Below are 14,273 nucleotides of genomic sequence, written 5' to 3'. Positions count from 1 at the left end.
TGGCCGCCCGAAGCAAGGAGGGAGCGGAGAAGCGTCCACGGGAGGGAGTGGCTTCCCAGAACAGGAGGAGGGTGCGGGGGCGCACCGTGGGGGGGCATCTGGCGACAGCGTGCGACGAGGGGCAAGTGGTCGTTAGGGGGAGGATGCGAGTGGTCGTTAGGAGGAGGATGCGGGGGCGCACACACACAAAAGCAATAAGGGGACACAACACATAGCAAAATGGGTTGCAGTGTCTTCGAGGATCAGCAGCCATACCTTGAGCCAATTCTTTACGGAATTTTCACCTGCGGGTGCCGGTTGTGATCTCATAGCCAGAAGGCGATCGTACCCGTCAGCTGCGATTCCAGAGTCGGCGATCACGTCTGGCTAAATGTAAACGAAAAAAGGCAAAGAGGCAGATATTTAATAGTTTCAAAAATACGGCTATAAATCTAATAAAAAATTAATGACTCACCTTCAAACTGTGTGATGATGTCGACTGCTTTCCAGAGTGTAGACCCTAAAGCAATGAATTGCTTGGTTTCATGACGTCGAGATTGAAGTCTGGCATAAAAGACGGATGGCGGTATTTTAGGACGTTGCCCTGAATGACAATTCGAGGCCTCCGGCGCCGTGTTGCCACATGACGAATGCATCATGGGCTGCGTGATCACATGATCGCGGCCAGCACGCTGCACCCGACGTTGGGTAAGGCTTGATGCGGACGGGACGGCTAAGTGAAACCAGGCAACAAAGCTAAGACAGCTAGGCGGTTGCCACAAGATATGTTTGTAATTTGACGGCACCCCTGCGCCGACCCGTCACAGCGACCGAAGAAGCAATTGCCAATTCGGCCTTGCACGTACCTTCCAAAATCTGTCACTTCAGGTCATCCTTGGGCAGGTTTCGCCTCCAGCTCCAGGAAACGACCAGCAATTGAAAGCATTCGTTTTGCTTTCCTTGTTGTATGATCTTCGTCGAATAAGAAACAAGAAAATATTTGGCTCTAGATTTTTTTTCTGAGTAGGAACGGGGAGAGTAGTAAAATTAGCTCTAATTTCGACAAACGAATGTCGTGTTGGTACCCGCAACTAGGTAACTTTGACCCCGGCAATAAAGCATGGTACTAAAGTTCTGTACTCAGTTTGGATGCCAGGGACAGATACCTTTCTGCCGATTATCGCAGCCTGTTCGTGCTTTTTTTCTAGAAGAAATTTGGTGTTCTGTTCTCGCGAAAACCATTACACACAATGTTAAATGGACGCTTGCCATCCTTTACTTTATTTTCAATGCTTCCTGCTATGGCAAAGCAATGCAGCACGGAAGGCGGCTTCCCAATGCAAAAGATAATATCAGGTTATTAAATTCCAACCACTAAAAGCCATAAAAGTGAAGCAGGTCATATGACCAAAACCAAGAACGAAACAAGAGCAATGGGATTATATCTTGCTCAGTAAAGAAACTTCATGTGCTGTTACTGACGACCGCCATATGCGTTGGAAGCACATTCTATTCAGAGCTTGCTTTAGGAAAGGAGGATATGTTTTATGGGGGTCTTAACGCCCCAAAGCTACTCACGTTATGAGGGACGCCATAGTGAAGGGCTGCAGAAATTTCGACTACCTGGATTTGTTTAACTTGCACTGACAACTCAGAGTACACGGTCATCCAGCATTTCGCTTCCATCAAAATCCGACTGCGGCGGCCGGAATCGAACCCGCGTCTTTCGGTTCAGTAGCATGGCTTTTTGGGCTTGTTGGTACATATTTCCAATACACGGTACTTCAGCAAAAGACGAGGACACAAGAGACGAGAGACGAACACCACGAGCGCTAACTTCCAACAAATTTTATTCTCCTGAAGCATCACATTTATACTCCAGAAAACAGTAATCACATTTGCGAACAGTATCAGTTCCTTAACAAAACAAGCTCTTTATCTGAGAGGAGAATGGAAGGTGTGCTTACACACGCACATCCTGACCTATTTATCTTTTCGGCTTCAATGATTTCGCGCGTTACCCTTTCTCTGTTTTTTCCTATTACCACACTTTTACCAAAGAAAGGCTTACAGGTTTTTGATTTGCATGTGATAAGGTGATCAACCAGCGATCCGCCTTGCCCGTTTCTGACGTTGCGAGCGTGTTCCATTAGGCGCTCGTTCAGACATCTCCCCGTCCGGCCGATATAGTGTTTCCCGCATGACAAGGGAATTTGATACACAACACCTTCATCGCACGGGACGTAGGGCTTCTGGTGCCTAGTTGCGCATCCGCGCGTTTTGTTGGTGTTGGTTTTTCCCAGTTTGCACAACGGTGCAAGTTTTTTCGGCGTCGAGAACACGACGGTCGCATTCGCTCGTTGACCAATTCTTTTCAAATTGTGGGAAATCTTGTGTAGATATGGTAATGCAACAAGGTTTTTTCGTTCACGAGGAACCGGATTTGGGTGACATTGATTATCTGGTTTCATTCTCTTAACAAGTTTTTCAGCAACAGAAACTTGAACATGGGCGGGGTAGCCGGCATTAGTCAGCCTCTTGGACTGCTCTTGAAAACTATCGCTCATCATGTGCGGACAAGATTTCTGGAGAGCATTTTGAAAACAAATTGACAATACCTGTTTTTACAAGTTTTGAATGAGCGGAGTGATTTGGCAGCATCGGCTTGTTGCTACGCGGCAGGTAGGCCCAGCATATGTGATGAGCGTGAAAGGTGAAGTTAATATCTAAAAATCTAATGGAGTTATTGATGGACAATTCGCATGTTAAAACAAGCGGTTTAAAATGTTCTTTCATGATAGTTAAAATGCTATGAGACTTTGGCTCAAATGAGCCGTGGTCACACTTAACAAGAATAAAAAAAGTCATCAACAAATCTAAACACCTTGATTACATCCAAGCTGTCTTAGGCGGCTGGAAACAGCCTTGTCAAGTTTGAATAAAAACAGATTACTCAGAATCGGCGCTATGCACTGGCTGCCGAACGACAAGGTGCTGTCCTGTGCAGAGGAGTGCATAGATGAGTTCGGGTGTGTTCCTTTCCAGAACTCGGCGGGTGTGTCGGCGAGCAGTTTTTTAGAAATTTTAGCTATTTACTTGCAGTCATCGTTCCCTAACTGGGAAGGAATACCCTACCTTCAGAAAGAAGGGATATGCATCGGGTTGTGCATAGCGCCGATTCTCAGCAATCTGTTTTTATCCAAACTTGACAAGGCTGTTTCCAGCCGCCTAGACAGCTTGGACGTAATCAAGGTCTTTAGATTTGTCGATGACTTTTTTTATTTTTGTTAAGTGTGACCACGGCTCACTTGAGCCAAAGGCTCATAGCATTTTAACCATCATGAAAGAATATTTTAAACCGCTTGTTTTAACATGCGAATTGCCCATCAATAACTGCATTAGATTTTTAGATATTAGCTTCACCTTTCACGCTCATCACATATGCTTCGCCTACCTGCCGCGTAGCAACAAGCCGATGCTGCCATATCACTCCACTCATTCAAAACTTGTAAAAAGAGGTATTGTCAATTTATGTTTTCAAAATGCTCTCCAGAAATCTTGTCCGCACATGATGAGCGATAGTTTTCAAGAGCAGTCCAAGAGGCTGACTAATGCCGGCTACCCCGCCCATGTTCAAGTTTCTGTTGCTGAAAAACTTGTTAAGAGAACAAAACCAGATAATCAATTTCACCCAAATCTGGTTCCTCGTGAACGAAAAAACCTTGTTGTATTACCATATCTACACAAGATTTTCCACAATTTGAAAAGAATTGGTCAACGAGCGAATGCGACCGTTTGTGTTCTCGGCGCCGAAAAAGTTGCAACGTTGTGCAAACTGGGAAAAACCAACACCAACAAAGCGCGCGGATGCACAACTAGGCACCAGAAGCCCTACGTCACGTGCGATGAAGGTGTTGTGTATCAAATTCCCTTGTCATGCGGGAAACACTATATCGGCTAGACGGGGAGATATCTGAACGAGCGCCTAATAGAACACGCTCGCAACGTCAGAAACGGGCAAGGCGGATCGCTGGTTGATCACATTCTCGCATGCAAATCAAAAACCTATAAGCCTTTCTTTGATAAAAGTGTGGTAATAGGAAAAACCAGAGAAAGGGTAATGCGCGAAATCATTGAAGCCGAAAAGATAAATAGGTAAGGATGTGCGTGTGTAAGCACACCTTCCATTCTCCTCTCAGATAAAGAGCTCGCTTTTTTTAACGAACTGATACTGTTCGCACATGTGATTACTGTTTTCTGGCGTATAAATGTGATGGTTCAGGAGAATAAAATTTGTTGGAAGTTAGCGCTCGTGGTGTTCGTCTCTCGTCTCTTGTGTCCTCGTCTTTTGCTGCGCTACAGTGTATTGCATCTTTCGGGTCAGCAGCAGAGAACCATAACCACTGGGCCACCGCGGCGGCCGTAATCAGGAAACAGAACCATTCAGCAAATGAACTGGGACAAAGCTAGCGAAAGAAATGCAAGAAGAACCGTCTCTTACCGAGAGCAGTTTATGGGGCACCATTCGCCGCCGATCGTGCGTAGGTCTTCCCTGCGAGCGAGTGCCTTCGTTGACAACGGGTGCGTTGCAAGACGCCGCCAAGCGCTCATAAACACATCTCGGACGCTCTGAGCGCGTCTGTATAGGGGTTGGCTGCGTTTGTAAGGAAGGGGACGGGTGCGTTCCCTCAGCGGGTGGACAACCGCATTCGTGAAGGAACGAGTTAAGGAAGGAAAGAACGGAGCAGTGATGTTCAAAAAAAAATCAGTAAATAAACGAAGCGCTCATGCTTGCTCTCGCTAAGTTGCGCAACACAACGTAAACATACTGGGTTATTTTTCGCCTCTAACCTGCTCTTCTTTTCAGTTCCAGGTCCCAACAAGAGTTGCTACGTAATAAGCGGTGCGCAAGCGCCTCTGAGTCCCCAGCTGGCTCAAGCTAGCCTCGCCAGCGGAACGAGCGACCGCACTGGGGAAGTGGCCTCTGCGAAAGCATCATTTCATGATGGCAATTTCCCTGAGCATATTCCCGCTACGAAAATGTGTCCTGCATCCTTCATGTCGACGCCCGCTCGCTGCGTGAACAATGACCAACTTAATCACACAAGTGCGGCCTGCAGTGGTCACGAAAGCCAGATTCTTCGGGACTTGCACAGTTACTCTTTGGGAAGCCGAGCCCACGTACCTTTTGTCAAAGACTCCATGGCCGAAAAGAGCCGCAGAGGTGGGTCTCATGACAACGTGACCTCGAAAAATTGTGCAACTGGTGCCATGAGGCGGTCCTCCGGGTGCCACTGCGAGACCCCTGCTAGGAAGAACTCGAACATACCAGTCTCACGTTTGCGTGCGGTCGCTCCTGCTTCGCACAACTTCGAATGTGGGAAGTGGCTGCTGAGGCAATTCCTGTCCGAGGAGGAGTTCAAGTCCTCTAAAGAGACGTGTGAAGAGAACTCGAATGACAGCAAACAAAGGCTATCGACTCGGACGCGGTGTATCAGCTTCAAGAAAACTGTGTCAGGCCGGCGAGTTGAAGCTCGGCATAATGATATGGACATGGCTGTCTTCGAACAAAATCGCGCACTTCCTGTCGTTCAAGACATAGAAGATATCAACAATGTAGGCGTTCCGCTTGGCGACGACGTATTCGTACAACCGCGGCTGAGTAGTCAAGGCATGGCCGTAGGACCAAAAACGACGACGTCGACACACCTGATGCAAAGCTCCGCTAGCGAGGAGATCGATATCGATTGTCAGCTTTTAACCGTAGGTATTTATGAGCCTAAAGGCGGTGAAGGTGGCTGCGCTGTGAATATTGATAATCCCATCAAAGAATGCTGTGAAAACACAATACATCGTTTAGCCCCATCAGAAGGCAAAGCAGAAGTGACACGCAGCTCGCACTCACCAGGCCAGAGCGAAAGCCTCCTGCTGGATGCCCGCAGCGAAAATCTAGGGGCCGCTCACCCGCGGTACCAAGCTGAGAATGGCGCGCGGGAAGCCAGGTCGAGCGATAGCACCCAACTTTCACCCCAGCCCGATTTTTCTTTTGTGTGGTCCGGATCCGGCAGCCAAACACTTTCGTGGAGTGCCCTGGAGCCTAGATTTCTTCGTAGTCCGGCGCCAAGCTTGTGGACTGACTTGCCGGCCACGGCCAACGATGAGCCAGTCGCCGCCGCTGAGGGATCAGCGCATGTCAAAAATGCCAGCGTCCCCAGCAGACCAGCATCTCCAGGAAAGGACAACGTGCGGGTGGCTGGTGTTCCGGGTCGCGCTAAGAGGACGGTCAGCTGCCCGCTGTCGTTCGATATCGAGTCCATCTGCTACGAGACCGGGGACCAGGAGGACTTCAGACCACGCCGGAGCAGTTCTAACTGCTGGTGCTGTGACAAGGATGAACGCGGCTTGGCGAATCAAGTTTCGGCCCACATGGGAACGCAGGAGTACCTGAGGCTCAAGGAGAGACTTGACCAACGCCACCTTGTTCCTGTTCCTCGGGAAGACTTCAAGAGCGATCAGAGCGGCTTGGAGCGAGAGCTGGACATGGCGACGTTAGACTGCTCTGGTGTGGAAAGGCACAGCCACATTATCGAACTCTTCAGCAACCCGAGTTCGTCGTCGTCGCTGCTGCGAGCCGTTGATTCTTTGGAAGACTGGTTCAAGGAGGGGCTGCCCGCATTCTACGAAGACTTCTCTGAGGATCGGCACGGCACTTTTCCCCTTATGCCACTCGCAGATGAGCATCGCCAGCGCGGGAAAAACAGAAGTGACCGTTGCGAGTTTTCTGTGGATGATGCATATTTCAGCACTTCAGGGGGACATGGTGCGGTGCAAGGGGAAACTTCAAACCGCACCGGAAAAGCTGAAATCTCTGGCTACGCGGCACCTGCAGTGCTGCCAGGAATATCGAACGATGCGTTTCCAGGCATTTTGTATGAGCTGGGAAAGTACGCTAGCCCCACAGGGGCGTTCGAAGGAAGTGGCGAATCAACGGGAGCAAAGGAACCGGCAGCGGAGGGTCTCCTCGTTGCACCAACTCCGGAAACGGCTGCAGTTCCTGTGCTTCCTCCACCGCAAGCGCTTGGGGTCAACTGTGTAAACACGAAATACAGCGGGATGCAGCTCGCCGTGGAGCTGGACAAGTTCGCGTCGGGAGTGAGCTTGAAGGACATAGTCTTCGCACCTTGCCGCTCTACAGTGCGTGCACCAAAGACGCCATGTCTCAGTGACGTAGACTTCTCGAAGTTCGTCACTAATGACACTCTGTCGGTTCCAGAAGCGCTTGCCAAGATGCCGAGGATTGTGTGTAACAAAACCCTTATTAAGAAATAGGCACCAACGCCCATCTACTATGATATAACGTTTCCGCATATTCCCTGCGTGGCCTCAGTCAGTACGCAGTTCTGCTCTATTGCCTCTTGAGTGCGTTTTTTTAAGCGGACGTCTGACTCTTTTCGAGTGATATCGATCGACGACGGCTTAATCTAAGGATCGCCCTTTTCTCGGGGACTCACAGGAGTTGGCGTCGCATTTTTCTGTGCGCGTTGACTGCCGATGTTTAACAGCGGACATATATAGTCTCAGAAATGAAATCAAGACCGCGTGTAGGATTTCTTCCTCAGTTTGAGTCGTGAAGCAATTTCGCATTGATTTCATATGCGCATATAAGCATAGCGTACAGCAGAAATTGCAAATTCGTTAATAATCCATGCCGCATGTAATGTTTTAAAGACATAAAGCGTATATGCCCGAAGGCGAAATAAACATTAGTTTCCTGTGGTAGAAAGAGCGTTTCCGGGGTTCGCACCGGCTGCATTTGCCAAATAGGCTTCTCGTGGGAGCAAAGTTGGCCATTTTTTTTTTACAGCAGCTTCAAGGCTTTTCTATATGTCATCAAACTTCTATTGATGGAAGAAGACAGGCTTGAAAAAGGCGGAAAGAGGACGCTAGTGCGAGCGATTCCGTGCATGAATCGCCTCCATTTTATTGACATCTTCTGAACCAATATTAATCACCATTTCATAACTGAGACTTGCTGCTCGGACAATAAAAGCGAGCACCCATGTTTCAGCGCTGCAAGTTAATGCACTGCGTAGACGTTCCTTCAATATGAAAGGAAACAAGCAAGGAGAAATTTCACAGGCAAATTTTAGCGCAAAAGACGGGACGACAGACAGAAAGGAAGAACACGGGTGCTACTGACTAGAGCACTGCACGGGCCTCAATCTGAGGCCCAAGCCCGGCCCGAGCCCGAGACCTGAAGCCCGAGCCTGGCCCAGGCCCGCGGCTTCAAGCCCGGGCCCGGCCCAGGCCCGCTAATTTATCGCTCCAGCGAGCCCGGCCCGGCCCGTGAATCCAGGAGTGAAGCCCAGCCCGGGCCCGGCGCGGCCCGTTTCACAGTAACACTTGAGGTATTCTGCTCACTCTGAGCAAGTAGACTGCTACTAGACCGATAAGAAACTGGCCGACAAAGGTTCTCAAACACAGTTTGGCTGACAGAAAGTTGGTTCTTTTAACCCAGAAGGAAGTGATTAAGAGTAGTGCTCGCCAGGCCCGTCTTTCATACAATCATCTCGTGTAGGTGCGCAAAAATAAACTCGGAAGTTCCGAGAGCCAAATAAGAAGGGCTGCATACGAGCGTAATAGACTACTTTGCAATTCCCCATGATTTTAATCGGTTATATTTTGCCGCCCGCGAAGTATAAACATTAAAGCTGCCTAGCAAGCAGTGGGATCACATTTTTTTGGTGAACGGGATCTCTCAGGTTGAACTCATAGCCGAAATCGTCGCCTTTCAGCAGAAACGAAAAGCTAAAAGGTTTGAGTATTTCACGGTGTGTGTTTGAAGACTATAAGCGTCCTAAACTTATATGTTCTCCCCGAATGCATTTCTAATAGTGTATAGGTATGTTTTTGGATGACGAACGATCAATGGCCAATTAAGGCAGGTTGAATTTTACTCTTACTGGTGGAGCAGAAGATAACGCGCGAACCATGTGATAACTTACAGGGTAAAACACTTGTCATGACAGGCAACCAGGCTGAAGAAGAGAGCAGGGATAGATGTGGTTATGAGATGAGATTTACAAACTCTCGCGAGCTTTTGTGGCTATTTCATTTACGAGATGTTCCGGTCAGCTGATCCGAAATTAAACCAAACGGCACTTTAGTTTGTGAATTTTCTCTCATGAGAAAAACATAGCTATAAAATAAAAGCTATGTTTTTTGGGCTTAAGGGCCCAAGGGGAGTCCGGCTGTGAGAGACACTGAAGCAAAGAGTTCCGGATCATTTCGACCCCCTCGGTTTCTTCAATGAGCAATGATACTACAAAGTACAGTCTTTTTCAAAAGTAACCAGGCTGCATGGTTTGCTTCTAGCTTGTATAGTGGAGCCCTTGTGGCTTTTCTAGAGATCAAAAGGTGTTGGAAGGTTTGGAAGGTAAGAAGACCCCCATTCCTTAACTTTAACGACCATTTCACTTTCAGGGAAGCTGTAAGGGCTCCACTGTACGAGCTAGAAGTGAACCATGCAGCCTGGTTACCTTTGACAACGACTTTACATGGCTGTCATGCTTGCCGCCTCAATGTTAATGCGGCCGCCGAGGCTAGGAGCACACCCTAGTTCCCCGGCTCAGTAGTCAAGAAACTTTAGCCCTAAGCCACCGCGGCGTGGAAATAAGGAAATAAATAGATCAATGAATAAAGCTTAATTTTTTTTCTCAGCGCTTACTATAACCCATAGCTAATCCGTGTCGCTGCTCCAGTGCCGCAGTTGTGTACTTCACTCTGCAATAGTGAATGAATAGTCGGACACCAGCCGTTTCTGTACGGACCCAAGGCCGGCTCGGGTCAGCAGCTTTAAGCCCGAGCCCGGCCCGGGCCCGCAACTTCAGGCCCAGGCCCGGCAAAACAAATCATTCCCGGCCCGGCCCGGCCCGCGACAGGGCCGGGCTTTCGGGCCAGCCCGAGCCCGTGCAGTGCACTACTACTGACAACGTCTTTATTGAAGCGGGAACGAGGCATATAAATACGCGTCTGGCCTGCGCCAGAGCTACCTACCGAGGATCTTGGAATTACATAGGAAATAATATAAGACGTGATAGGAAATTTATCTAGGCATTATAGACGTGTCACTAACGCAGTCCTGTCCCCCTTTCCTGATAAAGAAAGCTTCCAAGGTTTCACGGGCTGTTTTTTGAGCACTTCTGCCAAGGATTTTAACGCTAAGGAAGCGCGGCTCACAATTGGTGCAAGCAATGCAGTGGTCAACCACATTAGTACGTTCCTTATTGTAGATATCTTTTGCATGCTCCCGGAGTCGATCGTTTATACAGCGCCCTGTCTGGCCGATGTACACTTCGCCACATGACAGCGGAATCTTGTACACGACGTTCATAGCGCACTGCACAAAACGTTTTTCATGGTTCTTTTTACAGCCCCTTTTTCCATCTTCGCATACAGCCCCTATTTCCATCTTCGCAAGTAATGCGGCGGCTCAGCTGAGCAAGTTTCTTAGTGGCTGAAAAGGACATCGGCACGCCAAACCGATTAGCCACCTTTTTTCAGGTTGTGGGATACCTTGTGCGCGTACGGTACCACTTACGGCTTTTGCAGACATCCAAGGCAGCAAACGTGCGCTTGCCGGGATTCCTTTTCTTGAGGAGCGATATCACGACTGCCATGACGACCGACCCAGGGAAGCCAGCTGAAAACAGCCTACCCAATTGTAGCTCAAAACTTGCTTGCATCTCACGGTCACACGACTTCCTCAGCGCCAAATCCAGGCAGAGAGTGGCGATGCCGCTCTTTACTATTTTAGAATGACAGGAGTCGTACGGCAAGAGCTCTTTTTGTGCTCGGGGTGAATACGCCCAGCATAGGTGCCTTTCCCTGAACATAAGCTTCAAGTATAAAAACTGAAGAATCCCTTCCCCTGGAAGTTCGTAAGTAAAATGAAGCCCTTTGCAATGAAGTTTAAAATCATCAAGAACACAGTGTAGTGCTCGCTCATTAGAAATGGGGCAAAGTTTGTTTAAAACAATTAAAAAGTCGTCCATAAAACGAAAAGCTTTAAGGACTTTGTCATTGTTAAAATTATTAAAATCATCGTGTTCAGAGCGATCAAAATATGATTTTAAAAAATATTGCACCAGACAGGGGCAATGCACGAACCAATGCGCATGCTCTTTTTTTTTTCGGAAAAACTGGTCGTCAAATCTGATAAAAGTATAATGAAGATAAAATTCTTAAAGACCTTAAAAATTGTCTACCGTCAAACCTGCTGCATTCTGGAAAGCTAAAGCACCATTTTCGTCAATGCAATCTTTGACGGCAGCAAACAATTCAGGATGAAGCACCGCATAAAAGAGCTCTTCTACATCGATAGAGAAGGCAAAATCCACGTCACTCTTTTCTTGAAAGAAGTAAGGGGCCATTTACAACAAGGCCATTCAAAACATCTAAAAGAAACTTAATTACTGACAATTCTGCCAAGAACCACCTTCATTCACAATGGTGGGGAAAGGGGCATCCGGTTTATGGGTTTTAACACTAAAAAACACCTGCAACGCAGCACTTTCACTAGTTGCTATATCCCTTGCGAGCCTCTGCAGATTTAAACGCTTGCAAAATTCGGCTGCTTTAGTCTTAAAGGTGCAGTGAAGAGGAATCTGAACGCGTCTTTTTGCCGCAGTAACTCAATCTACACGTTCCGAGCATTCTTAGAAACTGCGACTTGTTACCCTGTGTGGCCGATTTCCCTAATTAAATCGGATTAACGTCCGGCTCCCGCCTATATTTTTTGAATTCTCCCCGTACGGTGGGCGGAGTCGACCAACGCGTGGAGTGCCTTTCACCCAGTCCTGTGGAGGCTTTGCTTTCGCTTTATTTTGTTTTTTTAGGTTTCAGTGAGTAAATAGTTTTATTCGCAGATAATACAGCCGCAAAATAAGCCCGCAGAAGTAAAAATACGCGCGGACTATTTGCTTCTACGGGTTACAACGTATTACTCCGCCGATGGCAGAGTGGCAAGCCGCCACGGGACTGGGTGAAAGGCGCTTCAAGCGTTGGTCGACTCCGCCCACTGTACGGGGAGAATTAAAAAAATATAGGTGGGAGCCGGACGTTAATCCGATTTAATTAGGGAAATCGGCCACACAGGGCAATAAGTCGAAGTTGCCAAGAACGCTCGGAACGTGTAGATCGAGTTCTCGCGGCAAAAAGACGAGTTCAGATTTCTCTTCACTGCACCTTTAATTCTTGTTTGACCTTTTTTCACTACGGCAAAGTTCTTGGCAACCGCCAAAGCTGCCTTTTCATTGTAGTTAATTAAAAGACTAGCGCATAAAACTAGGACAAAGACAGAGAAGGAGACAGGACGAGCGCTAAACATCAACTAAAGGTTTACTACACCAAACATGTACTTAAAACACTTCCGTGGCACATGCGCACACTGAGTTACAAAAAACTAATCAAGAAGTGGCAAACTGTTTCGCAGATACATGGTTTCTTTCCTGGTCAGGGCAAGTGACGTCGTGCTTACACACTTGTCACCTTCCCTCATAATGTGATAAGCCTCACAAATCTCGCGACCTAACCTTGTGCCTCCCCTACCAAGCACACACGTGGCATCAAACGCCGGCACGCACCCGCACCGCTTACAATGCGTAGCCAAATGGCTGCCCCCCGCCAATGAATCCACCAGCGTGTGATGCTCTCGTAGCCGTTCATTTAGGCAGCGTCCAGACTGTCCCACGTAGCATCTACCGCATGAGAGGGGTATGCGGTATACAATGCCAGCAGTGCACGGAACGAACTTGCACACGTGTTTTATGGTGCATACCGGTTTCCTCTTCTCATTGACGGCTTTGCACATGCGCACCAGCTTTTCGGGGGCGGTGAACATGACGTCCACACCGCACTTCCCTCCAACTTTCCTCAGCCGGTGCGAAAGCTGGTGCACGTACGGTATAGCCGTACGCCTGAGCCTTTTGGCACTTTCTCCGGCGGCCACGCCAGGGCGGCCACCTGCCCTGACTTCCTTCAAGAGGCATTCCGCCACAGCCATCACTGTGTCGTTAGGGAAACCGGCCTTCTTCAACCGGTGCACTTGCGCTTGCAAGCTGTCCTCAATCTTATGCTGGCAGGACTTCTCGAGAGCACCCCGCAGGCAATGTTTTGCAATCCCCCGTTTTACCAATTTAGAATGGGCCGAATTATACGCTAAAATTTCTTTTTTTTTGTGCGAGGCTGGTACGACCAACAGATGTGCCCAGTGCCAAAGAACAAACTTAGCTCGAGGAACTGGAGGCACCCGTCCACTGGAACTTCATGCGTGAACCTCAGCTTGCCAGAACAATCACCGAAAATCTCTAAAACACTTTTTACAACCTGTGGTTTGTCGCTCTCGTTGTTAACATGCATAAACACAATAAAGTCATCCACGTACCTAAAACACTTAACAACACGCTTTTCGTCTTCAATGCACGCTGCAACGCGCTTGTCAAACTGTCCTAAAAAGATTTCACTAAGAATCGGGGCTATGCAAGACCCTATGCAAATGCCATCTTTTTGCACAAACAATCGGTCATCAAAACAAATGTAAGTGGATGAGAGGTAACACTTAACTAAGGCTATAAAGTCATTTACCGAAACCCCGCTACTATTCTGAAACTTCACAGCCCCCCAGCTTTCAATCCGCTCTCTTACTGCATCTAACAACTCTTTTTGTGGTATGGAATAGAATAGCTCCTCAACATCAACTGAAAACGCGAAATTAGCTCCTGAAGCACCACCTTGCGCTGCCAAAAATTCTATCACATCTTTTGAGTTGCGCACTCGAAAAGGGTCTTCTACGTCTAGTTGGCTAAGGTGCTCTAGTAGGTATTTTGACACCAGGCCTTGCCAGGCTTCTTTCTCTGATACAATAGCTCTGAGAGGCATGCCCTCTTTGTGTGTCTTCGCAGAAAAGAAAACGTTCAGCCCCTGCTCATTCGCTGCTTTAACTGACTTATGAAGTCCTGTCAAATTGATCTGTTCGCAAACCTTTAATGCCTCAGCCATTACTTTCCTGCCTGATCTTTTTAGGAGAACAAAGTTCTTGTCAATAGCCTGCATAGCCTTTTCATGATACATTGTTTTCGGCAACACGACGAATCCCCCCTCTTTATCTGCAGTCAATAAAGAAAGATTATTCCTTTTGAGGTAATGAACTGTATTGCTCACTGCTAGCGTTTCCACACGTGGGCATGGTTTTTTACTTAACAAGCAGTCGACACCTTCGGAAATACATCTAGCTT

The 14,273-nt window shown here is 48.0% G+C and overlaps 1 protein-coding gene across 1 annotated transcript; it reads left to right on the top strand.

Moving 5' to 3' along the window:
* Window positions 1-4,950: 4,950 nt before the first annotated feature.
* Window positions 4,951-7,396, top strand: LOC149325767 (uncharacterized). Its single transcript, XM_089563748.1, has one exon. It carries the CDS (start codon window positions 5,020-5,022, stop codon window positions 7,306-7,308), a length of 2,289 nt encoding a protein of 762 aa, XP_089419874.1. The 5' UTR covers window positions 4,951-5,019; the 3' UTR covers window positions 7,309-7,396.
* Window positions 7,397-14,273: the final 6,877 nt, after the last annotated feature.

The sequence above is a fragment of the Amblyomma mixtum genome, chromosome 10 (genome assembly GCF_055824585.1).
Source record: "Amblyomma mixtum isolate Tamu chromosome 10, ASM5582458v1, whole genome shotgun sequence".
In the NCBI taxonomy this organism is placed as follows: domain Eukaryota; kingdom Metazoa; phylum Arthropoda; class Arachnida; order Ixodida; family Ixodidae; genus Amblyomma; species Amblyomma mixtum.
The sequence above is the reverse complement of the archived record's forward strand: the minus strand, read 5'-3'. Positions and strand labels throughout refer to the sequence as shown.